General features: G+C 50.1%; 9 protein-coding genes across 9 annotated transcripts; 6 read left to right on the top strand and 3 right to left on the bottom strand.

Annotated features, from left to right (window-relative positions):
* Nucleotides 1-5,609: 5,609 nt before the first annotated feature.
* Nucleotides 5,610-7,164, bottom strand: VC83_06422 (uncharacterized protein). The gene is made up of 4 exons (XM_024470023.1): nucleotides 6,976-7,164; nucleotides 6,680-6,862; nucleotides 6,535-6,629; nucleotides 5,610-6,477 (listed from the first exon to the last, which is right to left on the bottom strand). The coding sequence occupies exons 2-4, from the start codon at nucleotides 6,795-6,797 to the stop codon at nucleotides 6,079-6,081; spliced, it is 612 nt and encodes a 203-aa protein (XP_024323622.1). The 5' UTR covers nucleotides 6,798-6,862; nucleotides 6,976-7,164; the 3' UTR covers nucleotides 5,610-6,078.
* A 968-nt stretch (nucleotides 7,165-8,132) lies between these two features.
* YPT35 (PX domain-containing protein ypt35) lies at nucleotides 8,133-8,862 on the top strand (the record flags this gene model as incomplete). Its single annotated transcript, XM_024470022.1, has 3 exons — nucleotides 8,133-8,495; nucleotides 8,549-8,727; nucleotides 8,799-8,862. The coding sequence occupies 3 exons, from the start codon at nucleotides 8,133-8,135 to the stop codon at nucleotides 8,860-8,862; spliced, it is 606 nt and encodes a 201-aa protein (XP_024323554.1).
* A 786-nt stretch (nucleotides 8,863-9,648) lies between these two features.
* Nucleotides 9,649-11,430, top strand: VC83_06420 (uncharacterized protein; the record flags this gene model as incomplete). Its single annotated transcript, XM_024470021.1, has 1 exon — nucleotides 9,649-11,430. One exon carries the CDS (start codon nucleotides 9,649-9,651, stop codon nucleotides 11,428-11,430), a length of 1,782 nt encoding a protein of 593 aa, XP_024323556.1.
* Nucleotides 11,431-11,544: 114 nt separating this feature from the next.
* On the top strand, nucleotides 11,545-13,917 carry VC83_06419 (uncharacterized protein). Its single transcript, XM_024470020.1, has 2 exons — nucleotides 11,545-12,654; nucleotides 12,717-13,917. Exons 1-2 carry the CDS (start codon nucleotides 12,063-12,065, stop codon nucleotides 13,664-13,666), a joined length of 1,542 nt encoding a protein of 513 aa, XP_024323656.1. The 5' UTR covers nucleotides 11,545-12,062; the 3' UTR covers nucleotides 13,667-13,917.
* Nucleotides 13,918-18,742, top strand: TAF2 (Transcription initiation factor TFIID subunit 2; the record flags this gene model as incomplete). Its single annotated transcript, XM_024470019.1, has 2 exons — nucleotides 13,918-18,076; nucleotides 18,128-18,742. The coding sequence occupies exons 1-2, from the start codon at nucleotides 14,471-14,473 to the stop codon at nucleotides 18,740-18,742; spliced, it is 4,221 nt and encodes a 1,406-aa protein (XP_024323655.1). The 5' UTR covers nucleotides 13,918-14,470.
* Nucleotides 18,743-19,052: 310 nt separating this feature from the next.
* VC83_06417 (uncharacterized protein) lies at nucleotides 19,053-19,357 on the bottom strand (the record flags this gene model as incomplete). Its single annotated transcript, XM_024470018.1, has 2 exons — nucleotides 19,053-19,109; nucleotides 19,193-19,357. 2 exons carry the CDS (start codon nucleotides 19,355-19,357, stop codon nucleotides 19,053-19,055), a joined length of 222 nt encoding a protein of 73 aa, XP_024323658.1.
* Nucleotides 19,358-19,633: 276 nt separating this feature from the next.
* VC83_06416 (uncharacterized protein) lies at nucleotides 19,634-20,840 on the top strand (the record flags this gene model as incomplete). The annotated part of the gene is made up of 2 exons (XM_024470017.1): nucleotides 19,634-19,763; nucleotides 19,828-20,840. The coding sequence occupies 2 exons, from the start codon at nucleotides 19,634-19,636 to the stop codon at nucleotides 20,799-20,801; spliced, it is 1,104 nt and encodes a 367-aa protein (XP_024323707.1). The 3' UTR covers nucleotides 20,802-20,840.
* A 366-nt stretch (nucleotides 20,841-21,206) lies between these two features.
* VC83_06415 (uncharacterized protein) lies at nucleotides 21,207-22,579 on the top strand. Its single transcript, XM_024470016.1, has 2 exons — nucleotides 21,207-21,465; nucleotides 21,518-22,579. The coding sequence occupies exons 1-2, from the start codon at nucleotides 21,383-21,385 to the stop codon at nucleotides 22,242-22,244; spliced, it is 810 nt and encodes a 269-aa protein (XP_024323657.1). The 5' UTR covers nucleotides 21,207-21,382; the 3' UTR covers nucleotides 22,245-22,579.
* A 23-nt stretch (nucleotides 22,580-22,602) lies between these two features.
* Nucleotides 22,603-27,073, bottom strand: SSB1 (Heat shock protein ssb1). The gene is made up of 8 exons (XM_024470015.1): nucleotides 26,690-27,073; nucleotides 26,594-26,636; nucleotides 26,483-26,543; nucleotides 25,382-25,443; nucleotides 24,944-25,322; nucleotides 24,200-24,577; nucleotides 24,008-24,153; nucleotides 22,603-23,362 (listed from the first exon to the last, which is right to left on the bottom strand). Exons 1-8 carry the CDS (start codon nucleotides 26,908-26,910, stop codon nucleotides 22,808-22,810), a joined length of 1,845 nt encoding a protein of 614 aa, XP_024323706.1. The 5' UTR covers nucleotides 26,911-27,073; the 3' UTR covers nucleotides 22,603-22,807.
* Nucleotides 27,074-27,231: the final 158 nt, after the last annotated feature.

The following is a 27,231-nucleotide window of genomic DNA, read 5'->3' as shown; positions in this document are numbered from 1 at the left end:
GAGTTTGGAGTTGATTCCAGAACTCTGGAGCAGCTGGTAGGTCTGTACGGTGTATGCTCTGTCGATTGAACTCCGTTCCTACTAGGAAAGCTTGGTGTAAGCTTAGCTTTGCTTCTGGTATCGCTATTGTAGCTAGGTAGACGTCATGTCTTCGTACAGTGTCCTCAGGGCGTTCCAGTGTCAATTCAGGCGTTTGAAGTTGTTCCTGTAGCTCTGTAGCTCCGTGGTCCTTCTGAGTAGGCGGCTCTTCTTGAGGAGAGGAGGTGTTTGTTGCCTCTGATTTGTACAGAATTGTTGTCCCGTTCTGAGGCTGTTGTTCCCCCTCAAACTCCTCATCTTCTTGATCTTGAATATCTGGTATTTCAATGACCTGAACTGTCTTTTCGAGCTCTGTTTGGACAAGCTGAGCCTCGTACGAAGGGTCATAAGCCTTTGTCTCATCAAAGGTAACGTCTCTTGTAACTATAACCCTTTTAAGTTGCGGAACCCAAATGCGGAATATGTTTGTAGAGTTATAGCCAACTAGGTAGCCTATTTGGGCGTTCCTCTGTATCCTCTCAAGCTTTGGCTTGTTTAGAATAAGGGCATAGGCTCTACAGCCATAAGCACGAATATGAGAGAGTAATGGCTTAAGTAGCTCTGGCTTTTGGCTCTCTGTAGGTAAGGACTGGAGTAGAAGTCCGTACGGGGTCTCATCGTTTATGACTGACGATGGTGAGCGGTTTATGAGGTACCCTGCTGTTTTGAAAATCTCAGGCCACATTCCTTCTGGTAAGTTGGCTGATTCTTTAATGTCATACTGACATTCGTTGCACTCAGTTTGCTATCAAACTCAAGAGCAAACTTAGAAATCTCCTCCTCAAACCTACAAGTCACCATACATATCTTGGCTTATCACACCAACAACAGAAGCAATACTACTCAACGATTGCTGCAAACCCTTCTACTACATCTGTTTATGCTACATACATCACGGCATATCATTTGGACACTCATTGAACAAGTTATTAAGAAAATCTCCTCCTTAAGGGGGTGGGCCAATACTACCACATGGCATATCTCTACCAACTAGAGGCCTAGGAACATGAACGATAGCTCTAGAAGCTTCTACAACCCTCTATGATTCATTACACGTCATCGCTCCTTAGTTACCCACAAGATTGGTTAAGTTATGACATAATTTGTCTATAGGTACTCTGACCTTGGACCTCCTTTTCACTTCCTATAGGCTAGGAACCCAAGAGATGGTTCTATGGGATTCTCTTACGTTCACTACATGATTAGCAAGCTAGTTGTGGGTCGCACTTGATTTCTAATACATTTACCAAGCCTGGTTAGTCATGGAAAGTCATGGAAAATGAGAGAACTACACTCCTTTGGCATAAATAGGATTGCCCTTTCCTTAAGAAAGGGCAAGCAGGCAATACAGTAAATAGACTAGCACATACTTCTACGTCTTTTCCAAGCTTCCAAGCATTGATCTTGTTATTCTCTGTTTTTGAAAAGTCAGTGAGGTGCTAACCTCTGACTTACCCCTGAGTTCTCAGACTCAACATTTGTTGCAACTTGTCTAAACCACTTCACCACATCATACACCTGATTGCTGCGTTGTGGAATAGTCTAAGCTACAACCCTTTGGCTCTGTTTCCTAAGACAGTGTGTTGTCTTAGTAAATTCATCCCTTCCTTGGGTGGCTAGATTCTCATATCTGGTGCACCCAACATTACATTTAAGTGCGCGTGATCGTGTGATTATCGTACGGCCTGACCTCTCTATTCCTCCGTTCGGCTCTGCTGTATAGGGTGGAGAGATGTGGATTTCATATCCTTCGTCCTTAATCCAACCCTCCCATTCATTTCCAAGTGAGGCTTCACCATCTAGGTGGAATATGCGGATTTGGAACCCCCATCTTCTCCGTACGTAGCTCACAAAGTCCTTAATCGTCTGTAGGAGCGTTCCTTGTGTTTTATCCTTAATAGTATAGACGTGGTTCATGCGGCAATTATCACATAGGAAGTGTAAGGCTTGTGTGCTGCCATCGTACGCCTCTGGCATTTGGATTAGGTCAAGGTGGACCTTCTCATATGGCACTTTTGAGCGTGGTGTAGATCTTCTAGAAATCTGCCTTGTAGCATGCATAAGTCGGCATACTTCGCACTGAGTATCGTACGAGTCTAGGTCTGTGACGATAACTCCAGTGGTCTTCTCTTGGAGTTTTCTAATGGCGTTTTGGTTTAGGTGTCCCATGCGGTTATGCCATTCCTTTGCAGTGCCTTTTAGGTCCTTACGAGGTCCGTACGAAGATAGGACAACGTTGTCCTGTTGATCCTGAGTGCTATAAACAGCTCAGGTAGGCTCATTTTTGATGTATTCAAGAACCCATTGTCCATGAAGCATTGGAATGTTGCAGAACGGTTGATCTCCGTACGTAAGTCCTTGTGCAGCGGTATTCCAATGAACTCCCTTTTGGATGAATCGTCTAAGAGAAGCGACTGAAGTGTGGAAGGATGAAATGAGAGCTGTATCTGTAAGGGTGATAGTCCATAGAGACTTCTTATCCTCCCCGTTTTGGACTGTAATATCTACAGACCCAAACGCTTCAATCTTCACCCTTTGGTCTCCAGCTAAGAGATAGCTATTATCTTGACATTCTTGGATATTGTAGAACCTCGTACGGTTGTTGCAGACGTGAATTGTAGCTCCAGAGTCGAGAATTATGCTTTTAGAGAGCTCATAGGCTGAGGTTTTCGGCTTTAGTCCTTGGGAGACTTGGAAGACTGTAGTGAAAGACATAGGTGGATCTGTATTCGTACGGGATTGTACTCCATTCAGGTTGTTGAAATTGTTCTGTTCTTCTGCCTTTTGGATAACGTACTGGAATCCTGGTTTGTCACTTATATAGGCCTCTACTTTAGCTTCAATCTCTTTATTTGGGCGCCATTGCCTCGTACGCTTTGACTTCATCACATAGAGGCAGTCCCGCCACTTGTGTGTTGTTCCGCAAGGGCAGTCTAGTCGAGCCTGGTTTTTCTGTTTTCTGCCTCTCTGACCTTGCTGACCTTGTTGTAGGTTGTTCGTACGGCCTTGGAGCGTTGGCTGTAGGTCGCTATTGTCATCCTCTTGTAGTGCGAAAACTCCATGTTCCCCCCTAGGTTTCTGGGTGAATCTCTCTTGCCTACGGTTGGTTCTATACTGTCGTAGGACCTCCTCAAATTTGTACGACTTTGTCTGCTTCTCTAGCTTGTGTTTCCATGGTCCTCGGAATTCGCAAGGTCCTATTGCATCAAGGAAGGTATAGATAGCGTCGTGAGGGTCGATAACCTCTGTTGCCTGTAGCGTACGGCCTTGAGTGTATAGATTCTCCCAGTTTAGGAGCCAGTCTTCAAGGTCCTTGCCTCTTTGCATTTTTGCAGCCTTTTGCCATTCTAGTCTCCATTCTCCGATTCTAGCTCTTTGAGTAGGTGCGAATCGGTCTCGTAGCTTTCTAAGCATATCGTACGGAGTATCGCAATTGTAGGTATAGGGTAGGAAGTCGCGTTTGATGGTTTCTTGGATCTTAGAGCGAAGCCCCTGAATTGCTTCCTCCTGCTTTTCCCACACCTTGCGCTCATATTGGAAATCAGCTTGTAGGTTTCGAAGCTGTTCCTTCTGATCTTCTGTAAGAGATGCGTACGTAATTGGCGTTAATTGCCGTTGGCCTTCTACTGAAGGTTGGATGGTCTGGCTACCTGAAGCTCTTGTTGACACTCCAGGTCTTGTTTGAGCAGTAACATGTCATACTGACATTCGTTGCACTCAGTTTGCTATCAAACTCAAGAGCAAACTTGGAAATCTCCTCCTCAAACCTACAAGTCACTATACATATTTTGGCTTATCACACCAACAACAAGAGCAATACTACTCAACGATTGCTACAACCATCTATGATTCATTACACGTCATCGCTCCTTAGTTACTGGGCCGATATTACCACATAGCATATCTCTACAACCCTCTATGATTCATTACATGACATCACTCATACTACCACATGACATATCTCTACCAACTAGAGGCCTAGGAGCATGAACGATAGCTCTAAAAGCTCCTACGAACCTCTATGATTCATTACATGTCATCGCTCTTCAGTTACCCACAAGATTGGTTAAGTTATGACATAATTTGTCTATGACATAATTTGTCTATAGGGGTACTCTGACCTTGGACCTCCTTTTACTTCCTATAGGCTACGAACCTAAGAGATGGTTCTATGGGATTCTCTTACGTCGACTACAGTTACCAAGCCTGGTAAGTCATGGAAAGTCTTGGAAAATGAGAGAACTACATTCCTTTGGCATAAATAGGATTGCCCTTTCCTTAAGAAAGGGCAAGCAGACAATAAAGTAAATCGACTATCACATACTTCCACGTCTTTTCCACGCTTCCAAGCATTTATCTTGTTACTCCTTGTTTCTGAAAAGTCAGTGAGGTGTTAACCTCTGACTTACCCCTGAGTTCCCAGACTCAACATTTGTTGCAACTTGTCTGAACCACTTCACTACATCACACACCTGATTGCTGCGTTGTGGAATAGTCTAAGCTACGACCCTTTGGCTCTGTTTTCTAAGACAGTGTGTTGTCTTAGTAAATTCATCCCTTCCTTGGGTGGCTAGATTCTCACATCTGGTGCACCCACCATTACATAACACCACCACCAGCTTGCGTGGCACTCCGTACGAACTCAGGAATAGGTCGAATGGGCTGTAGGAGTGTAGGAGGGTCCTCGATTGATGGATCGATATACCCCCATACTCCTGCCTTCATTGAAGCAGTTTTGATAGTCTCTATCCACTCGTCCCAGTTGTTACGACGGAACAAGAAGGCTGGCCAACTACAGGACAGGAAGGAGGGAGGTCGCATGAGACTGGCCCTGGTACCTGGAGGGGCAGCGGGGAATAGTAGTTCCAAAAGTATCACGTGACGGACTCGCAGGATGATGAGAAGAGTCCTAAGAGTCCAGGACTCCGAGGACTCGAGTGAGTTCCCAGGAGTCCACTAGGCACGTGACGGACTCGCAGGATGATGAGAAGAATCCTAAGAGTCCAGGACTCTGAGGACTCGAGTGAGTTCCCAGGAGTCCACTAGGCACGACGCCACTATATAAGTAGATAGTATTTCCTTAGATAGGAGCTTCGTGCTCAACTCAATACAGTATTTGTTATATACTAGTAACGTGTTACTTGAAGCCTTTGTGTCTGATCCCCTGCCTCCTCTGATAAGTAAACCTTTACGCAAGAGAACCTCTGTGCCTTCTATCGTTTAGAAGTCAGCGTTACACCAGTCTCTAGGGCTTGTGAGGACCACCCCCGCCTTCTGTAGGGTCGCCATAATGATGGTTTTTTCGACTCCAGGACACAGGACTTGATTTTGGTCCGTTCGGGTTTCTATAGGCTTCAAAATGCGTCTTGGAGTTGCTCCGGGCTCATAACTGTTGAGTAACCTGTGTGTTGTTCTGTCTATCTATTGCTGCCTGAAATTGCGGGGAAGTGGTGCTGAGATCATGTGACATATTACAACAATTACTTACTGGTTGAAACTGTCTGGTTAATGTGAGGATCACACGTGATGTCGAAGATGAAGATGAAGATGAAGATGAAGATGAAGATGAAGATGAAGATGAAGATGTCGTCTGATCTGGAGAACAAAAGCTATTTTCCTCACACGAAAACCCAGAACACCTTGCAAATCATAATCAAAAACCCAAGTAATCCAAAAGCAAAGTATAGTATACTAACGCCAAAAAGCTCTCAAGAAAGGTCACAATTCCACTCCACAACTTGCATTAACTTAACCGCCCGTCCCCCAGCACCATCTTCCACCTTGCCCTCACATTCCCACCTCAATATGGCAATTATTTACTCCCCGGAACCCCCAACTTATCAATTCGCGAAAAGGGCTGGATTATATGCAGCGCTAAAGTGAGAGTAGTGCTCGAGCGCGACTCAAAAAAGAAACGAGTGTGCGAGATGCAGTGTACTTCGGAAGAGGTGAAAAGAGGATCCGATCATCGTCGTGTCCGTTAACCCGGCGAGGAACGCCTTACATGATGAATCCAAAGGCCGCGAAGATACCCGCAAACACGATGGCTAGGCCGTAGCTTCTCCCCAGATCGAGGGCGGCGCGGGCTGTATTGGGCTTGGCCACGGTAGACCCATCCGTAGTGCTGCCGTCACTGAATCCGTTGTGAACGACTGGGCTGGTGCTTGTTGCTGCTGGTGCGCCGCTGGTGGTGGTGGCTGTGGCGTTGCCTCGCGAAGGGTCCTGGGCGCCGCAGGGGTGGCCCTCGGTGCAGGCGGCCTGGCAGGTGTTGACGCCGCCGCAGCCGGCGACGCATTGCTGGCCCCATTCGATGCAGATGTGGAAGGGGATGGTCAAGCTGTACTCGGTCATGTTGGGGGAGAGGCCGTTGCCGCAGGTGCAGTCGTATGTCAGGGTTTCCTGTGGATGTGTCAGATGGGGTCAAATGAGTGTTAACGGATGATGGGGGGGACTTACAGGATGGCAGTCGTTCGCGGCGGTGGTCATGGAGCCACCTGGGTATTGTGTGCACAGCAGCGGGCAAGTGCTCGTTTGGTCGTTGCACCACACCTCTGTTGCAGTTAGTATAGGTATAGGGCGTCGAGGTGTTGGGGATGCTGACTTCTTGTTGATAGAAGCACGGACGATGGCTCGATATGGTACTGCTCTGCAACGGCAACCTCTTGAGCAGCAACTGCCACAGCGAGGGCGGCAACGCCGAAGACCTTGGACCAGAACATGTCGAGTAATCTTTCGTTTGAAGGGGTAAAGCGTAGGTATATTTGTATGGAGGGGGGTAAATAGTCTATGGATATCAATGTTAGCTATCCATATGTCTATGACACGTCCCTTTTGGCACAATATGGCGGCGAACGGACAGACTCGAGCGTGGCGGTGGAGTCAGTGGGAAGGACCTACGATCTGGGAGGTAGCTTCAGTCGATGCAGAAAACCAAATGTCAAAGAGCACGAAACGGAAAACGAAGGTATTAGAGAGAAAGAGGCGCAATGCGAACCTGAATGGGAGTGACTGGGGATTGAAGAAGAGAGAGGAGAGAACGAGGGAGTGGGCGGAGTAGGGATAGAAGAAGCTCATTAAAGTAAGGTAGGAGAAGAATGAGATACAACAAGAAGTGGGGACAGGTCTTGGGGTGATTGATAGCCCGAGCGTCAAGGGTTATACAGGATACAGGATACAGGATACAGGATACAGTATAGAGTAGTATGGACTTGTGGTTAGATTGTCGTCCTTGGTACGTTTGCAGCTACCCAAGCACAAATACAGCGTGTAGATCCCAACTCATGATCCATAATGATCCCTATTGTTGACTTTCCTTGACATCATAATGGGAGGTTTTGTATAAAAGATTCGAATCAGGACGCACTTGGACGGAGGGGGAGGACGGAGGAGGACTAGGTTGATTGGAGGAGGTCTAACAGAGGTTGATTGGAGAGACCTAGGAGGCGGCTTCGTATAGAAACATGCGGGGTTAATGGAACTTTCTATACTTGGATATGTGGCGAATACGATAATATAGATGCCGTGCCGTGAACATTAGGACACCAGGAAAAGCCTCAACAATGGCCCCGAGACTACCGAGGACGGAGTAGTAATCGTGTCTATTTGCGGGAAATGGGAGTCCGAAAAAAAATGTCCCACTACTCGAGTACTTGAGAGCATCCTTGGCAACAATTTCCCACCAATAATAACCCCGGTCACTGGCGAGGCTGGCAGAGCCTCGTTTTCCTCTGCATTTAATACGCTAGACTTGGTCAGGTATGGCGTCGCAGTGTTTGGGACGCGCCTTCCCCACATTCCTACATTCCTGAGTCGCCCGCCATAGCCAAAACATTCCCAAAGCATCCATACTGTATGTATCTTCAATCCCTTCCATCTTGGTCGTTACCAAACTCTAATCGCGAGACTTCAAGTCCATAACACGGCTTTGCTCTGCGACGCCTGTTGTGCCCGACCACCTCCCAAAGCCAGCCCTGACGTGGTGGCGACAGGGGTGCACACACACAACAAGGCCTCTCGGACCCATCTACCCCGTGCGCCATCCCGAGCAACTGTCGATGGATGTAGCTGGCGATCGCAGGCTCCTCATCCACGGATTCGAAAGCGTCGACCATGGCGACGACGAAAGCAGGACGTTCCCAGCCTCCGCTACGCCCCTCCCGCTGACGACCGAGACATCCTCCCCCATCACCTCGCCCCCTTACTGGGTCCAGTCGCACAAGCGGAGCGCGTCTCAGGTCTCGGTAGACTCGGTTTTACATGGCGGTATCACGCTGCACGATAATACCACCGGATACTCGGACAGCAACGACGCGTGCTGGGCGAGGAGTGTCACGATTGACGAGCATGCGGTGGTCAATGGCAATAGGACAGGCATAGGCGCATTTGTCGTGTGGAACATAACGATCGAGACGCTGAGTGTATGCCGTCGTTGGTCCCCTGTACACAGTACCTTTGCTGACAGTCTCTGAAGGGAAGCAAAATACACTTGCGAAAGCGGTACTCGGAGTTCGACACGTTGCGGCGCAACCTCCTGATGACCTTTCCGCTCTCCGAAGCTTCCATGCCGCCCCTACCTCCAAAGGGCGTCGTCTCTAAATTCCGGCCCAAGTTCTTGGATCAGCGAAGAATTGGCTTACAGTATTTCTTGAAGTATGCCCGAAATCCAGAACTTCCCTACCGATCACCACCACGATACACCATGCTGACTCCATTTTTTGCAGTTGTATACTTCTTAACCCCGAGTTCTCCAGCTCGCCAGTCATGAAAGACTTTCTATTTACATAACTTGGTTGCAGATGGGTACGGCTTTGCGAGACATATTCGCGGCCTTTTTTGTTTTGTATATACCGCCTGTGTGGGTGGCTTGATAGCGTTAGCTCGAAAGTTGTTTCGAGTATAGGTAACAGAAGCACACGACTAAATGATTAGCTGCCGTCTGAAACATAATCTTGGGTTCTAGACTATTATCTCTTGTTCTGTCTGGTGGTGGTTCCTCTTGCAGTTTGCACGTTTGCGAATGGCTGAAGAGCTGGCGAGCTTTCACTGTACCGCCTACTATTATAATAGTTGAAGTCCTCAGGCTGATATGACTTTTAAAGTGAATGAGGGGTAGGTAGTAGAAGTTATCTACCATCTTTCATCAATGTTATCGCGATATCAAAGCCGAGAACCATAAAAAAAGCGATACCTCCGCGTCATCGCAAGGCTGGGCAGCCTTGGGGCTCGTAAAAATAGCCCACCAAAACCACGTATCCAGCATCCACGGCGCCACCAAAGCCATTGGGGATTACCACATGCATGTGGAGCGCCCATCATGAAGCAAGGCTAATGTTGGTGGGATGATACGCAAGTCCCGTGGCTACTGTCTTTGCTTCTATCCGTAACTTCCTGGGGCTTAAGGGTTTGAAGAGTATATATTACGGTACGATACTTCAAGCTTATTCATAGCTGGATGAGATCGGATCTGCGGTATGCTTCTTGAGCCATAAGGATATCATTTTTCTTTCATATCACACATTTACTTGGCAGGGACTCACGCGGGGTGGAAATACGAGTTCCCAACACCTCACCATGGCATCCAACGAGCCATCCTCCCCAGGCCATCAACCACAAGATGCGACCTCCTCCGAAATCTCCGTGGTCCCCGACTCCAACAAACCCCCGGAAACCCGAAGACACAGCCACCACCCCTCTATCAGCTCCCGCCACTCCTCGCATCAAGAATACATTGACTCCCTCCCCGTCCCACCCCCCTCAGAACTCGCACGCATCGAGTCCGTCCAGATCCAGAAAGAGGACGAGAAGACCCACCGCCAGAGTCTCGATGCGGATAGCTCGGACCATCGTCGGCTTAGTGAGGGAGGGAGGGGAAGGAATGCGGCTGCTGAGTTGATACAACGAAATTATAGGGGGTACAGGGAACGTAGACAGATGAGAGGCTGGGGACTGGATCCGGGGAGTAGGTGGGTTGAGGCGTTTAAGGAGGCGAGATATCGGTATTTGACGACGCCAAGGCCGAGGAGTAGTCTTGATGAGGCTGCGTCCAGACCTGGCACAGCTGGGGGTGATGATAGTCCGGTGTCGGCTTCGGGGAAGCGGTTGAGTGGTGCTGCGAGGGCGAATTGGACGAAAGTCGGCACGATTGTGAAGAGGGCGGCGAATGACGAGGATTCGAGCAGTGAGAGTAGCGGGGAGGATGAGACGGCGGGGGAGATCCGGAGGTTGAGGGCTGAGAAGAAGGAGGAGAGGATGAGGTCGGCGAAGACGATGGATTTGCAGTATTGGCTGGAGATGGTGGATGTGAGGCATCGGTATGGGAGTAATCTGCGGACGTATCATCAGGAGTGGCAGAGGGCGGAGACGAAGGAGAATTTCTTTTATTGGTTGGATTATGGGGAGGGAAGGCGGATTGAGTGTGCGGGGTGTCCGAGGGAGAGGTTGGAGAGGGAGATGGTCAGGTATCTTAGTAAGGAGGAGAGACTGGATTATCTGGTTAAGATTGATGGGGAGGGGAAGCTCTGTTGGGCGAAGGACGGGGCAAGGATCGATGCGACTACCAAATATCGGGACAGTCTCCATGGTATAGTCCCAATCGATAGCGACGCCCCGATGTTCAAACCCGAAGACGGCGACCACACCACAGAACCACCCCACGCCGGCTCCTCCTCGTCCTCCTCCTCAGACTCCGAAAAAGAAGCCGAGGCGCACCACTATGCAACTGACAATTTCGACAACGCGCGAGGCGTCAAGAAAGTCAAGCACGTCTCCCCCTCCACAATCTTCAACAAGCTCCTCCGTAGCTCCGTCAAGAAGAACACCTGGATCTTCGTCGTTGATACCAATTTCCGACTCTACGTCGGTATCAAGCAGTCTGGTGCCTTCCAGCACTCGTCTTTCCTGCATGGCTCGAGGATATCAGCTGCGGGGTTGATCAAGATTAAAGATGGCCGCCTGGACAAGTTGTCCCCGCTGTCAGGGCACTATCGCCCACCCGTCTCGTCATTCCGCGCGTTCGTGCATGCTCTCAGAGAAGGGGGTGCTGACATGTCACACGTCTCCATCTCGCGCTCCTACGCGGTGCTTGTGGGGTTGGAAGCGTATGTGAAGACGCGGAGAAGGGGGAAGAGGGTGGTGGGGAAGTTGTTACATGGACGGGGTAAGATACTCAGTCCGGACGAGGTGAGGAAGAGGGAGGAGGAAGAGAGGGATAAGAGTGAGAGTGCGGAGAGGGAGAGGAGGGTGCTGGAGTTGCAGAGGGAGGAGGGGGGGAGGGGGGATATGGGGCTTTTGAGGAGGTTGCATATTGGGATTTCGCCGAGGGAGAGAAAGAGGGGTGAGGAGGGGGGTGAGTGAGATGGGGGGGTATAGGGGGGTTGTCGATATATACAGCCATAACAGAGGCATAACGAAGGCATACCGTGGGCATAGAGGCGGCTAGAAATGATGATACCCATTTGTATTTTAGTGCTTATATCATAAAATTCAAATAAATACTCGCTGTAAACCAAAAGTTATATTTTTTGGAATTAACCCTTTATCTGAGAGTCAATAACCGCAAAACTATATAATAGAGCTTCTTCCCTTGGTTTAATTTCTGAGTAACTTGCTTGCTAAAAAATCTTTGGGGCAATAAGTATAGTTCCAGTGATTAAATTCCATTGTTGTATTCACAGTTGCTATAAACACGTACAGTGGCTGCAGGGCCTCGCTGAGATATCGCGACAACTCGACAACCAAAACACGAATGACAAAGCAAGCAAAAACTCTCAAACAATTCCCAAATGTACCAGATGAAATAAAGTGAATTAACCGACCAGATTCAGACCCAGTAATTGACCTCGTCTCGACCCGCACCTTCCTTCCCTGCCCTGGTACATCACCACACTGCGGCATCGGGTTACCAAGTACCCCCAAAAATGCACCACGAATAGAGAGATTGCGCCATCTCACGACCTCAATCGAAACCCACCACCTCCATCCCCCGAATGATTGTCGAAACATGCACCACAGACGCCGGACCTCAATTCATGGCCTCACACCCCGCTCCGTCGCGGCCGAGTCGAAGGCCTAGAGGCGTCGCTCCGACAGAGAGCGAGCTCAATGTGTACCCCCCGCGCGACGACAAGCACCATATCACCGTCGATACGAAGCCGCCGAAGAAGACGCTGAAGAGGCCCAGGAGGTTGAGTGAGGCGGAACAACAACATGACCACTTTGGGTTGAAGAAATCGCGGTTCGCGAGGATTGAGGTTGATGCGAGGCCGCGGGCGCAGCCTAGGAAGTTAGCTGTTGCCAAACCAGCCAAAACTGCGGCCGCGAAACCGGAGGCGGCGGCGGCGCAGCGGCAGATACGGAATAAGGAGGAGGGTACGGAAGAGAGAGTGCTGCCGAAGTATGCGGAGAAGGCGAGTAATGGGATTAAGCATGAGCTGGAGAGACTGCAGCCTGATGGGAAGGATACGATGAGCGAGACGCGGAAGCTGAGGTCTCAGGAGGGAACGAGGTTTAAGAGTGAATTGGCGTCTTACTTTCCCGATTACGATGTTGTAATTGGGAATGAGGCTGCTGAGGAGACGCGTAAGTTTACATGCTACTGGATTATTTACTGTTGTGAGGTTCGATTTCTAACTTTTGTACAGATTCGATTGATGTTGGGACGTCCATTATAATTTCTGATAGCAACCCTCCGACACAACAAAAGCAGCCAAATAATCCGAGTCCTGAAAAGAAACAGCTGGAGAATGGGGCAGGCAAAGCGGCATTTAAAAATTTCACTGACTCTCTGTTCTATGACCTGTATCAGGCACAGAAGGTGGACTTTACATTTTTGGACAGGCATACAAAGGCTACCCCACAGTCAGACCCTCTACCGGATTCATACTATGACATTCCCCATCGACGGGCAAAGCGGTTGGAGATGTCCATCCGTAATTCCGAGAAAGGGCGGGCACAGCATGAGAAAGATCACGTGGCCCGATTACTCGAAGGACTGCAAGGTCATGACTGGTTAAAAGTGATGGGCGTCAGTGGAATAACTGAGAGCAAGAAGAAGGAGTATGAGCCGGCTCGGGAACACTTCATCAAAGGATGCCAGGGGATTCTTGATAAGTTCCGGTCATGGAGAGACGAAGAGAAGCGCCGCAAGCTCGAGAAGGACAAGGCTTTAGCGGAGGCAGCTCAGGAAGGAGAAGACGAGAGCGAGGAAAGCGACGGCGATCCCCCGGATTACAGCGACGTCGACCACGCAGCAGCGATGCAGCTCCACGAGGAAGCCATTGCTCGCTCCGCACCGCACACCCCTACTAAACGGAGGGCGGAAAAGCGGGCAAAAGTCGAGTTTGAGGAACTGCCTATGGATAGGGTGGAGAAGGAGTTCAAGTCGTTTTACAAAAAGCCGCATTTGCGACAGGCTGCGTTGGGGAAGCAAAGGAAGAGCGGGAGGAGCGTGTCGGCGTGGGGTCATCCTATCCCTGAGGTACCGGAGGTGGACTTTGATCTGCCAGAGGAGGTGAAGGAGGAGGCGGCGAAGGATACTACGGCTAGGAGGAAGAGGAGGGTTAGGAGGGAGAGTTTGAGTAAGGAGGGTTAGGCGGGAGAGCTTGGGCAAAGAATGAACCGTGATGTCGGGGCGAATCGAAAGTGCTTCATTTAGCTACTGACGTGAAACGGAAGCGCTGGGTGGTTTGTATGAGTTTAGTTTGGTTTGGGAGGCGCGGGCGTCGGAGTTGGCAAGACTTGGGGTCTTTGTATGAGGTATGCATTACTATTGCTGGTTGGATTGCTTTTGTATAAGTACAGAATATTCAATAATCCGATACCCTGAACATAAGAACAAGAACAATCTTTTTACCAAAAGCAAATATTGCGAGTTGATATTCACTGTGGTTGTGGCACGTGATCTATATAATTTGGGGCCTTGCCAAGTAACTTATGGTTCACAGCTCGATCGAGTCCAGAGCAAATAAATGTCACACTTTCCAGAGCTTCCACTATCACCAAGTGGGCGCCTTAGACAATCACAGCGCCCGCAGTAGATAAACATTCCCATAATAAAGCACAATAAACAAAATTTTACTTTGACCTCACCCACCTTGGTAGCTTTCATCACTCCAACCTCAGCGCAAGACCACTCCTGCGATCCTCAGGTTTGGCGCAAGCTCCGCGACACATCCTGAACTCTCCATCTACACAAACCTCGCAACCACGCCCCGCGACGCGCAAGACCACCCCAACAACCCGATCGCAAACACCGCAGCCACTCCATGACATCTCGGCCCACGTGAAGCAGCGCGCATATGAATGAGGCTCCACGCAGGCCCGGGCGCGAGTCGTGAAGGCGGCCACTCAACCACCGAGGAGCAACCGCGATAGCCACCCATCCACCACCACGACGATGGACGGCGCGGCGCCACGCGCCGCCACTGCGCCCGTCGAGGAGTACTCGCCCGGCTTCGTCGTCTCGCACCAGAAGCTCGAGGTCGAGATCGACTTTGTGGGCCGCTGCATCGTCGGCCGCACCGAAATCACGATCCTGCCCCAGCGCCGCGACCTGAAGGAACTGAGGTTCAATGCGCGACAGTGCCAGATACCGGGGAGGGGAGTGCTGGTTAATGGACGCGCGGCGGAGATACAATATGAGGACCCTTATGAGCGGGTTAATGTCCCCGACTATATCATCCAGAACGCGCACCAGCATGAGTTGCAGAAGGATAGGGTGAAGTCGTTGCTCAACTCCCGCACCATACCGGGCGAGTTAACCATCTATATGCCCAGATCGGTGAAAATCGAAGACGTCAATCCTTTCTCGGAGCAGGCACCGAGCGCGGTGAAGGACAGGGCGCTGGTGAATGCGAGGGCGTCGTCGGTGACTGCGAATGGGACTTCGATTACTGCCTCCACGCCTATATTAACTCCGAAGTCGAGCGAAGATCAGTCGATACGTTTTGCGCCACTGACGGTATCGATACCATTCTCGGTGAAGAGCTTCAGGGATGGGCTGCACTGGGTGGGCGTGCAGGATGGAGATACGAAATACCCACATGTGTATACGAGGCATTCGCTGTTTGGCGGCGTTGCAAGTTGCATATTTCCTTGCATCGACAATCCGGCAATGAGGTGCACATGGGAAGTAGTGATCAAGTGCGGTAGGACCTTGGGAGATGCCATGAGGCGGACAACACCGCTGAAAGCAAATGGGATACACTCGAACAAAAAGGGACTGGAAAGCCTCAAGGCCAACGGGGTTAATGGGGCTCACGGGCACTCTGAGTCTTCGGAATTTGTTATAGATCTCAGCAATGAGGACAGTCTTCTGGAGATGAATGCTGTCTGTGCAGGGGAGCTCATTCACGAAGTGCAAGACCCAAAGGACATCACCAAGAAGATCGTTACCTACCACTGCAGCACCCAAGTTGGGCCAGAACATATCGGCTTCTCTGTGGGCCCTTTCGAGCAGGTGGATCTCTCCGAATTCCGCGAGGATGAAGGGAATGACAAGCTTGGCCAGAAAGCCGTCAAAGTCTACGGTTACTGTTTACCAGGTCGCGCGGATGAGCTCAAGAACACGTGCGAGACGATGGCATTCGCTGTCGATTGGTTTTCTCTCAATTTCGGCTCCTACCCCTTTCCCGACTACAAAGTCTGCTTTGTGGACGACCAGATCTCGGATACTATATCGGTGGCAGCTCTGTCGTTGTGCAGCTCGCGGCTGATAATCCCGGAAGATATCATCGATCCCGAGGTTGAGATGACTCGGAAACTCATTCACGCTCTTGCTAGCCAGTGGATCGGTGTGAACATCATTCCAAGCCAGCGGAGGGACATGTGGGTTGTAGTTGGGGTATCATACTACATCACAGATCTGTGCATTCAGAAGCTTTGCGGGAATAATGATTATCGATTCCGACAAAAAGCCAATGCGGATAAACTTGTGGACTTGGACTTTCAACGGCCGTCAATACACGCCTTGGGAGAAACCCTTCACCTGGGACAGTTTGAAATGGACTTCATGATCTTGAAGGCGCCGTTGGTGCTTTTTATACTTGACCGGCGGTTAACGAAATTATCTGGGTCCACGGGAATTGTTCGTGTCATTTCCAGGTTACTCTACAATGCCAGTATCGGCGAAGTCTCAGACAGGGCTGTTACGACGGAGGGATTTCGAAGGTTATGCGAGAAGATTGGGCATTATAAGCTCGATGCATTCTTCAACCAATGGATCATGGGAGCCGGGTGTCCAAGATTCCAAGTGACCCAGAAGTTCAACAAGAAGAAACTAGCGGTGGAGATGACCATCAGCCAGAAGCAAGATACTCAACCGACACAGCGAAAGCTCGAAAAGCACCAGTTTCTGAGAGAATTCAAAGAGGAAGCTTACGGCGTTTATGCAGGAGATGTTCAGCCCGTCTTCACAGGACCCATGACAATCAGGATTCACGAATCTGATGGGACGCCTTACGAACATATCGTGGAGATAAGAGAAGGGATACAGAAAATCGAGATTCCCTATCACACGAAATACAAGCGCCTGAAAAGGAGTCGGCGAGAAAAAGAACGAGCTACAGCTGGCCCTGGCGTGGATATTACTACAGAGAATCACGATGATGTGCTTCTGTATTGCTTAGGCGATGTTTTGCAGTCGAAGGAGGATGTGCAGGAGTGGGGTTTGGTGGATTGGGACACAGAGATGGAGGTGAAGATGGATCAAGAGTCGTACGAATGGATTCGCATGGACGCTGATTTCGAATGGATCTGCGAGTTAAATCTGAACATGCCGTCATACATGTATCTTTCCCAGCTACAACAGGACAGAGATGTTGTTGCTCAACAAGACTCTATGCTTTTCTTAGCCAAGAGCCCACCGCATCCTCTGGTGTCGACTATTCTAATTAGGACGCTGATGGACCGCCGGTATTTCTGGGGGATCCGGGAAATGGCTTGCAGATACCTCGCGACGCATGGTGTTGAAGCCCACAGCTGGATTGGCAGAGTCCACCTCGAAAAAGCGTTCCAGAGGATGTTTTGCTATCCCGGCTCGAGCATGCCTAAGTCGAACGATTTCTCCGACAAGACGGACTATCGCATGAAACTGGCGATCCCAAAGGCCATGGCCAGGGTTCGCAACATCGAAGGCAAATGTCCTCTTGAAGCACGCCAATTCCTTCTTGACTTGCTTAGGTTCAACGACAATGGCAACAACGAGTACTCCGATTACTATTACATCTGTACGTTAATGAAGGCCCTCGCAGACTCCTTGATACCCATCAAAAATGAGACTCCGGGTGGTATGAGCTTCAGTTTTGCAGACGAAGATGAGGAGGAACTACAGAGATTCCAGCAGGTTGCTCTCGAGGAGATTGAGAGATACCGGAGGATGGACGAGTGGATATTATCCTACCAGAACATCTACACGAAAACCGCCTTGGAGTGCAAGCGTCGCCTGATGAAGAGCAAAATTACGCCTTCAGATCCTAGAGAGTTGTTCGCATACACGCACGACGGAACTATGGACCTCGTGCGCATACAAGCTTTTGATGCATTGACCGACCTCGGATATCTCTCTAACCACCACCTTTTAAGATACTTCTTGAATGTAATGAGCACTGATGCCTCGCCTTTCGTTCGAGATCGTCTTTGCCAGATTTTGTTTTCCGGCCTTGGAGCTGTCGCGCTCGGCGAGCACAGCAAAGCTGCAGTAGAACCAAAGCAAGAAGAGGACATGGATACCCTGATTGTCGAGAACGAGACATCAATGGAGGCTAAGAAGGCACTTGTTGCGCGAACAACAAGCATAGAGGGTGCGATGAATGCGCTTAAAGAGGAGCTCGAGAAGAATGCAACTCTTAAGCAGGGGTTATGGGATGCCGTAAGGTCAAGACAAGTCGCGGTGTCTGAGCAAGCTGATTACCTTGATATATGCACCGTCCTCTACGACGCGATAGAGTCTATGGTTGTGCGCATGAAATATCCACGGTATTGGAAAGCGAAGCATCTTGGAAAGGTGAGTTACTTATTAGAACTTGTATTCCAGTCCGACACTAACAGCTACAAGGGCAAAATACGCTTCTGGCAGACTGATAAAATCCGCACTAAGCCGCGTCCGCGTCCTGTGGCGGTCCCTGTGAAGAAAACTGCTCCGCCCATTATCGTGGGACCACAGAGACCTACATCATCACCTTCTGTGGCCCGAGGGGATACTATCAAGGCTGAGCACGGCAGTATGAAGCCGCCAAAACGTCCTGCGCCACCCAACTTCAGCGACAGAGCCCGTCCTTCAAAAATCCTGAAGCTCCGCCTGTCGCACGAAAAACTTAAACGATTTCCCCGCGGCGGCCCTGCACGATCCCCTCTACCATCATCACGACCCTCTCAATCACCCTCCCTCTCCAAACCTTCGCCATCTCCTTCTCTTTCGAAACCCCCACGCGAGTCTCCAACACCGTCATGGTCGTCGGCCTCACCCGGACCTCGCAACACCACCCCCGGAACATCCGGTACCACAGGCCAGAAAATCCGCGTTCCACTCCCCAGCGGCGCCCGTGTACCTCTCCCCAGCGGACCAACCCCGCCTCCCCAGTTACCGGCCAAGTCTAGTCCCAAGCCTAGTCTCAAGATCAGGTTAAGCTTTGGAGCGAAGAAGACGGAGCCGAAGACGGAGCCGAAGTAGTGTTATAAGGTCGAGAGTCCGAGAATTTTTGTTTTCATAGTACGATAGGAAAGATGCCTTTGGCTGGAGCGCCGGAGCAGCGCGCATGGCATGCTGGGCACAGTCCAGAGGTGGAATTGTAGGCTAGGCGTTGTTTTTTACACATAGAATATGGCGTCCAGAGGCGAGACTTGATGGGCGAGTCGTTTGGTCGTTAAGTATCATGCATGGGTTTGGTTGGATGGCATGGCGGCGTTTGTTTGTAGGCGACGGAGGAGGCCATAGGTTGATGCACCTCGACCAAAATATAATAATTTCTGAATAAACTCGTTCATGTGACATGAAGAAGAGCATCGAGAGCGCGCTGGTAACAGCGGATCGGGTTTGTCTGCGTTCGATGACTTAGCTGCGCGATGCAAGCCCCAGCCTCTCCTCTCTCGTCTTGGGTTGTGGTCTGCCGTGGCCCTGGACCTTATGTCCATCGTTGGGATTCACGTTCTGGCCTTTCTGGGCCTGCATTTGTGCTGCTCGCTGCATCTCTGCTCGCAGTTCTTCCGCAGCTGCGTTCTGTCGGTCTTCATAGGACGCGACATCTTCGTTGGTAATCGATATGGCGGTTGGCTTTCGGCGAAGCATCTTTGCGGTAGTTCTTAGAGTACGGAGAAATGTTACCCGAAGCCAGTTATAAAGCCAAGGTTATACCTTGAGAATATCCCAAGTCGTATGAATTATGTTGTATATGTTGTGTCGTACGGAGTAGGTTGGTAGAAAAGGTGATTGTGGTTGTCACTTTGGTGCTAGAGCCCAGCCTCGTAGCCTTGTGATCCTCATAATTAAGGTTTGCGACATCCAAATCTTTGAGCCAACCTCAGAAATATCTCAAGGTGACAACCATAGCACCACATCCGCGCCATGTTTAAGTGGCACATACAATCGGCTGTGGGCCGCAGCAGGCCGGTTGCCAATGATTTGAAAGTCGTTTCAGATGGCATCGCAGCCTCTTTACGACAGTTCCATGCCTCGGCGTCTCAGGCAGAGGTTGGTGCGTTCAAACTCCCTCATCGCATGGTATAATCGGCCAATTGGACGGTGGCTAACTTGACCAGAGAAACCTAGACCTCCCGTTCGCACTCTTCGCATAACCCGCACCGCAACCGCGACGGCCGAGCTCTCGTCCCTCAAGCCCTCCAAGCCCCGTGGCGTCGACGCCCGCTCCCTCGCTGCGGCTCCGCCACGAACCCTCAACATCTCTCGCACTTTTAACGATACACCTCAACGAGGAGGCTTTCAAGCCCGTGGACGAGGCGACTTTGTCCCTAGAGGCCGCGGCGGATCTGGAGATCGTGGACGAGCCGGCTTCGTTCCCAGGGGCCGCGGCGGATTTGGCGCCGGTGGACGCGGCGGCGCTATGTCCCGTGGACGTGGTGGCGCTACTGCCCGCGGACGTGGAAGGGGAGGTGCGAGGGGCGGCAGGGGCAAGAAGTCCCAAGGACCGAAACGAGAAGCTGAGGATTATGAGGACGTGCCGTTGTCCCCTGAGGAATTAGCATATGAGGCTGCAAGGGATATGGGGGTCCAGAGGGCTGCGAATTCGGGTACAACAACACATGTGAACCTGGAATATAATATTCCTAGTCTAGCAACAGGCTCGGCGCCTCTGGGACTAGTGGAGACGGTACGGGATCATATAAGGAAGTTGACAGGGCAGCATGGGAATGAGCTGCTGGATGCACATGCTCATGCGGACCAGTACAACCACGGACAGGGCACTTTGTTTCTTGATGAGGCAGATAAAAACAGTATTCTGGGCCCGAACTACGCTGAAGGCACCCCGAGGGAGTATAAGACTATTAGCAAAGAGGAGAGGGAGGTTATTATGAAGTCATTGGTTGGAGGCCAATATCCAAGTCTGGCCCCACCTAAGGCGAACGACATATTGGCAGGAGTGGAGATCAAGGGGAACATGAATCCTACATACTTGCCTGCGGATACTGCGTCGCTGAAGGGAAAGGTACAGCAACTTCTGCCGGTTTTAAAACCAAAGAAGAGCGCGCCGGCAAAGGCGGGTGCTCGGGCTTGAAACTGGGCTTAGGCTTGTATTATATATAGAAGTTCGGATCATATGTAAAATATTTATTGTAGTTTTCTCGTCTAGCTCTATGTCACATTTACAAAGATCACTCGTCGTTGGCACTCAAAACATGCGCAATAGATTATAAATTCTCGTGAGATCAAGAAGCTAAAAGGTGAGATTACCACTATGTAGGTAATTTGCTGGTTTATTAATTGAACTTTCAAACATGAATAATCGATGATATTGATATAAGTTAATATAATTATAATTAAGTTAAGTTAACTTAGTGATTTAGGACTAAATAATAAAATGGATATCATATCAACTGGAACTCTAAAGACTCCAAATAACTCTACAAACATATATATAAAATACAACACTACATATATAACGTAATAACCTATAACTGTGCTTCACATCAAGAATTGACTGGCCATTTGTAAAGTAAAGTAATCAGTTCGTTCGGAAGTCTCGTTGAGATCCTGCCCGCGCTTCTCCCCCCCCGCATAATTGATACTCCGAGACCCTGTCAACACCATGCTTCAAGCTCTCCATAACCACATCACTACAACCAATTCACAGCGAACATGGCTCCCAGAATCCAATTGCGCAGGAATGCGCTGGCACAGATACTCCCAAGCTCAAGAAGCTCCCTCAGACTCCACACACTGTAAGTACCCCTCAATTGCCCACAAGCACTCTACACGTACTAACTCCCCCAGAAGACCCAAGGCTCCCACATCCTCAATCACCACCATCCTGCCCACCCTCTCCCTCCGCACCCTCACCACCACCCCCGCCCTCTACAAGAAAGGCAAAAACACAGCCCCTCGTGACTCTCAAAAGACCGGTACCAAAGAGGCCCCGGAAGAATGGGACCCCGAGGACTTCAGCGCCCTGCGCGCCGGCATCGCCAAAGCGAACGACAAGCTAAACGCCGACCTCGCCAAGCTACGCACGGGCGGGCGCTTCAACCCCGAGCTCCTCGAGAACGTGCGCGTGCACCTGGACAAGACTTCTAAGACGACGCACCGCGTGGGCGTGCTGGCGCAGGTGATCCCCAAGGGCGGGCGCAGCGTCATGCTCCTCGTTGGCGAGAAGGACCACGTCAAGCCAATCATAAGCGCGATTCAGAATGCCAAGGAGCTGAATCTACAGCCCGTGCCTGACCCGCACAATCCCAGCCAGCTGAATGTGCCGCTGCCGGCACCGACGAAGGAGAGTAGGGATGCGGCGCTGGCGGCGGCGCATGATGTTGGGGAGGCGGCTAAGGTGGCGGTTACGGCGGCGAGAGGGGTGATGCAGAAGAAGCTGAGGCAGATGGAGATTAAGAAAACGGTGCTGCCGGATGAGTTGAAGAAGGCGCATAAGGAGATGGAGAAGATTGTCCAGGGGGCAGTGGCCGACGTGAAGAAGACCGTAGATGCGGCCAAGAAGGGAATGGAATAGGCATGGACCCAGCAATAGCAAGGTGATATACGTCGGCGCATCTAGTTCAGTCCAAGCAGCAGCTTGAGTCTTATATCTCGAGGGTTGAGGAGATCATCTCTGACCCAACGATGTCCCTCGAGATCAAGCGCGGACAAAAGGAGAAGATCGAGTCTGCTCTCAGCGAGGCCATGGCCCAGGTCGAGATCGAGGGACTCGTCTGGTTATTCGAAGATAAATGGATGCAATATATCTTTATACTATTAAGTAGGAAATATAACAGCGTAGTTTATTGGAAACGATAAAGCATGAAATCACAATTAAACTAGTCACGTTCACAATAAAGGCATCTCGAGGTAGTTTTTGAAGTTTTCAATTACTTGCGCATTTCGTAATTCTACAATGCGCGGAGAGGACGTGATGAAATAGTGGGATACATCCATGAACCACATCTCAGTCGGAACTTTTGGAACCCAGAGAACTCGAGCCAATCCAGATATGCCAGCCATGTCGTGAAATTCATGCGTCGAAATCGTTTTCCTACGCCTGGTTGCGGCCCGGGTACAATACAATGAAAACCATATTTAGCGGGTGGACAGAGCCTTGGTGACAGCGCGCTTGAGAGCCAACTCCTTCTTCTTCAGGTCATCAGCAGACGAGTCCTCGATCTCAAGCTGGGCCATGGCCTCGCTGAGAGCAGACTCGATCTTCTCCTTTTGTCCGCGCTTGATCTTGAGGGACATCGTTGGGTCAGAGATGATCTCCTCAACCCTCGAGATGTAAGACTCAAGCTGCTGCTTGGACTCGAACTTCTTGGAGAAAGCCTCGTCGGTGGACTTGAACTTCTCGGCCTCGCTGATCATGTTGTCAATCTCAGCGGAAGAGAGCTTACCAACAGAGTTGGAGATGGTGATGTTGGCGCTGCGGCCGGAGGTCTTCTCGGTGGCAGTGACCTTGAGGATACCGTTGACATCGACCTCGAAGACGACCTCAAGGACGGCCTCACCTGCCTTCATCGGTGGGATAGGAGCAAGGGTGAACTCTCCGAGGGAGGTGTTGTCCTCGCAGTTCACACGCTCACCCTGGAAGACAGGGAACTGAACGGTCTGCTGGTTATCCGCGACGGTGGTGAAGGTGCGCTAGATGATGATGTTAGTAAATATCCGAGTTGGTTTGATGATATTCCGAGTAAAAAAAATCTCGCTTAACAGTAAAAATGGGGGCCGCCGATTCGAACAAAAAAAAAGAAAGGTTGATGGTGCTTCCAGAAAAATCGTAGAGAACAGAAAAATCAGGCCGAGCTCCAGCTCGACTCCGCCTTGGCCGACCTCGCCAGGTGGCGCTTCGATCCATTATGGCGGTTGAGCTCGTAGAGGCTCGTGCAAGAAACATTGCAGAAGGCGCGCCTTCCAAAAGGTGTCTTTTGAGTGCGAGGGTTGCTCAGGCGAGCAAAAAAGTACTTTTGCGCCTTCCAAAAAGTGCTTTCAACTCGAAGGCACACGCTGACTCACTCCAGAGGGGCCGTCTTTGGAGGCCCTTCCTAAAAAGTACTTTTTGAAGGCGCGACCCTCGAGAGGGCACTGTCTTAAAAAGTACTTTTTAGAAGGAAGGCATGGGTAGGGGCAAGTTGACTGTTGTCAGGAAGGCACGATCCTCTCTCACTCGAAAGGGGCTACCTCGAAAGGGAACTTTTTTGTACAGCCCTAAAACCCACAAACAAAAATTCGTAGATAGATAAAAAATAAAAATGACAATGACAATAAAAACGTATAATTTGGCCTTACTTTCTTGAGCGTGGGGCAAGTTTGGCCACGAGCAACGACGGGCGCAAAGATATTGCCCTCCATAGCGACGCCAAGGGAGAGGGGGACCACGTCGAGTAGAAGGAGGTCGGCCGTCTCGGCGGAGGTGGCTTTGCCGGAGAGGATACCTGCATCAAATTAGATAAGTCTCTTTAATTGAATAACCTGACTCGCCTGCCTGGACCGCAGCTCCGTACGCGACAGCCTCATCCGGGTTGATGGACTTCTCGAGCTTCTTGCCGTTGAAGAAGTCGCTCAGGAGCTTCTGTATCCTTGGGATACGGGTGGAGCCACCAACAAGGACGATCTCGTCAACCTTGCTCTTCTCGATGCCAGAGTCCTTGAGGACCTGGGCAACTGGGTCCAGAGTGCCGTTGAAAGCCTTGGAGTTGATGTCCTCGAAACGGGCACGGGTGATCTGGGCGTTGAAGTCCTCGCCATCGAAGAGGGAGTCGATCTCAACGGTGGTCTGGGAACCATTGGAGAGAGTGCGTTTGGCACGCTCGCAAGCAGTGCGGAGACGACGGAGAGCACGTGGGTCACCGGACATATCTATTGATGATGTTAGTATAAAATACAGAGTACAACCTAGGAAGGACAAAATATGGGCCCAGTCTCTCAGGAAGAGACTGTGTATCACAGTTAACAAGAGGTAAGGAACAGTTTGCAAACCCCATCGCTACCTTGGGTATCACCAGTAACCCTGGGACAAGGAATAGTTTACAAAATCCATCACCACTTTGGGTATCAGTTACCCAGAAGCAGTTTGCAAACCCCATCGCCACTTTAGGTATTACCAGTTACCCAGAGGGAAGGAACACTAGTTACTCAGGGGCAATTTTTTTTTTGCAGCCCCTATCGCTGCTGTGGGTATTTCACAGCAACTAGGAATAGAATAACAGAAAATGGAGCTCTAACCTTTCTTAGTCTTCCTTTGGAACTCCTTCTTGAAGTGCTCAAGGAGGTTGGTGTCGAAATCCTGACCACCCAAGTGGGTGTCACCAGCAGTGGCCTTGACGGTGAAGACACCGCCCTGGATGTTCAGGAGGGAGACATCGAAAGTTCCACCACCGAGATCGTAGATGAGAACGTTACGCTCCTTGGCGGACTTTCCGGAACCGAGACCGTAGGCGATGGCAGCGGCGGTAGGCTCGTTGATGATACGGAGAACGTTGAGGCCAGCAATGGCACCGGCGTCCTTGGTAGCCTGACGCTGGTTGTCGTTGAAGTAGGCTGGGACAGTGATGACGGCCTTGGAGACCTTCTTGCCCAACTTGACCTCGGCGACCTCCTTCATCTGTAGAACGGTTTGGTTAGATCTTGGAGACTGTTGCCGGGGGTGAGTCGATTACGAACCTTGGTGAGGACCATGGAGGAGATTTCCTGAGGAGAGAAAGTCTTTTTCTCTCCGAGATATTCTTGAAGCAATTGTTAGTATATAGCAAAATAAAATAGAAGCAAAGAACATTTCGAGAGAAAATCAAAAATCAAAACAAAGAACCTTTCGAATAAAATAAAATAAAATAAAATAAAATCAATAACTCTCTTCGCATAAAATAAAAGCAAGACATTCCCCGAATACAATAAGAATGAAACAAAAACGCTCCCCGGGGGAAAAAAAAAAAAAAAAAATCCTCAAAAATAAACCAAAAACTCTTCGAATAAAAAATTATGAAGTCGAGCTCATGCTCGACTCGATCGGAATACCGGCCGCGGCAGCTTTTTCCAGGTGCTTCTTGGAAGCTTTGTGCGTTTGGAGGTTATATTTATTGCTGCTCGAATGGTCACATATGAGACAATAAAATTTGTCGTCTGGGATGCCATCCAGGTTGCATTTCTCCAGATGCGCCCTCGTTAAATTGTGCCTCGATAATTCGTAGACCCGCACGGCTCACAACGGAAAGGCTTGAAATCGAATGTGCCGGCATCTATGGCGGCCTTTTTGATATGGGCCTGGGTGGCCCGATGTTTGTCGAAGTCGAATTTCCTGCGACATGCAAACCCACAGGGTTCGCAGTGGAACGGTTTCGCATCGAATGTGCCTTCTGCCTTGGCCACCTTTGAGGTGGCCTTGTGCCATTATGGGCGGCGAGGGCATTGTTCGAGCGACAAGAGACGTCGCAAACGGCACAGTGGTATTTCTTTTCGGCTTTCGCCTTGTCGCCCCAATCTTTCTCCATCTGATGTACCCGCTCGGGGTCATTTTTTCTTTTTTCGGCGTCGCTCTTACGCCGTAGTGCATAACCCCTTTCCCGCATCTTCTGGAACCGTTCCGGTTCCTCCGCACGTATACGTGCATTATACCCTCGGAGATTCCACCCCGACATCCTGACTCCAGGAAAGAGCGCGACAATCAGTCTATCCAGAAGGGACGGAACAAAATAACCGAAGAAAATATACATGGCAAAAAATAACTGATCAAAAACAAGAACATCAACTATAGAAAATAGCACGTACCGACTTCGACCGCTGGTGATCCGTCAACATCAACTATGGCGAATGGCCAAGACTCCGCATCCTGGGAAACGGTCAGTGTCTATCGGCATATTCGGACGGTGGGGGGCCAACTTTGGAGACATGAGGATCGTCGAAGGGACGACCGATGAGACGCCTGTAGTATCTTGTCAGACAACATTCTTGATCTTTGTATGAGCCACAACTTACTTGATGTCGAAGACGGTGTTCGTTGGGTTCATTGCGGCTTGGTTCTTGGCCGATTCTCCGATCAGGCGCTCCTTATCGGTGAAGGAAACGAACGATGGAGTGGTGAAACTTCCCTGCTCGTTGGCGATAATTTCGACAGTGGTGCCCTCGTAGACAGCCACGCAGGAGTAGGTGGTGCCCAGATCGATGCCGACGGCACCATCGTAAACTTCGTCAGCCATTGTGAGAGTGTGTGTGGTGGTGGTGAGGTTGGAGGAGGATGGGTTGTGGATGTTGAGAGGGAGAGAAGAAATCGAATATTTCGAGAACGGAATATCCAACTCTCGAACTTTTTTGAGTGGGAGCCGCTAGAGCCAATCTTCGCCTAGCGGCTGGTGCCCCACTTATGGGCTTTACAGTCGATATTTAATCGGTTCGGCCAATCATACGGCGTTCAATGGAAAATTAAATTCAAAATAAAGAGGAACTGTGCAAAACAACAGCGATTACAGTAGCTATAATTAAAATAAAGGCATTCAGTCACTCAGAGCAGAAATGAATAG

Source organism: Pseudogymnoascus destructans, assembly GCF_001641265.1.
Source record: "Pseudogymnoascus destructans isolate 20631-21 unplaced genomic scaffold scaffold_12, whole genome shotgun sequence".
Classification (NCBI taxonomy): Eukaryota; Fungi; Ascomycota; class Leotiomycetes; order Thelebolales; family Thelebolaceae; genus Pseudogymnoascus; species Pseudogymnoascus destructans.
Note: the sequence above shows the minus strand (reverse complement) of the source record. Positions and strands in the feature narration are given on the sequence as shown.

What these genes read in the sequence shown, in the direction of transcription:
- VC83_06415 (XM_024470016.1), top strand. Translation starts at nt 21,383, where the DNA reads ATGGCTCCCAGAATCCAATTGCGCAGGAATGCGCTGGCACAGATACTC. An exon ending in TCCCTCAGACTCCACACACT is followed by an intron (nt 21,466 to 21,517) that starts GTAAGTACCCCT and finishes TAACTCCCCCAG; the next exon opens with AAGACCCAAGGCTCCCACAT.
- VC83_06419 (XM_024470020.1), top strand. Translation starts at nt 12,063, where the DNA reads ATGATTGTCGAAACATGCACCACAGACGCCGGACCTCAATTCATGGCC. An exon ending in TGAGGCTGCTGAGGAGACGC is followed by an intron (nt 12,655 to 12,716) that starts GTAAGTTTACAT and finishes ACTTTTGTACAG; the next exon opens with ATTCGATTGATGTTGGGACG.
- SSB1 (XM_024470015.1), bottom strand. Translation starts at nt 26,910, where the DNA reads ATGGCTGACGAAGTTTACGATGGTGCCGTCGGCATCGATCTGGGCACC. An exon ending in ATCACCAGCGGTCGAAGTCG is followed by an intron (nt 25,444 to 26,482) that starts GTACGTGCTATT and finishes AATTGCTTCAAG; the next exon opens with AATATCTCGGAGAGAAAAAG. An exon ending in CCAAAGGAAGACTAAGAAAG is followed by an intron (nt 24,578 to 24,943) that starts GTTAGAGCTCCA and finishes CATCATCAATAG; the next exon opens with ATATGTCCGGTGACCCACGT.
- VC83_06422 (XM_024470023.1), bottom strand. Translation starts at nt 6,797, where the DNA reads ATGTTCTGGTCCAAGGTCTTCGGCGTTGCCGCCCTCGCTGTGGCAGTT. An exon ending in CGTGCTTCTATCAACAAGAA is followed by an intron (nt 6,630 to 6,679) that starts GTCAGCATCCCC and finishes TAACTGCAACAG; the next exon opens with AGGTGTGGTGCAACGACCAA. An exon ending in CCGCGAACGACTGCCATCCT is followed by an intron (nt 6,478 to 6,534) that starts GTAAGTCCCCCC and finishes ACACATCCACAG; the next exon opens with GAAACCCTGACATACGACTG.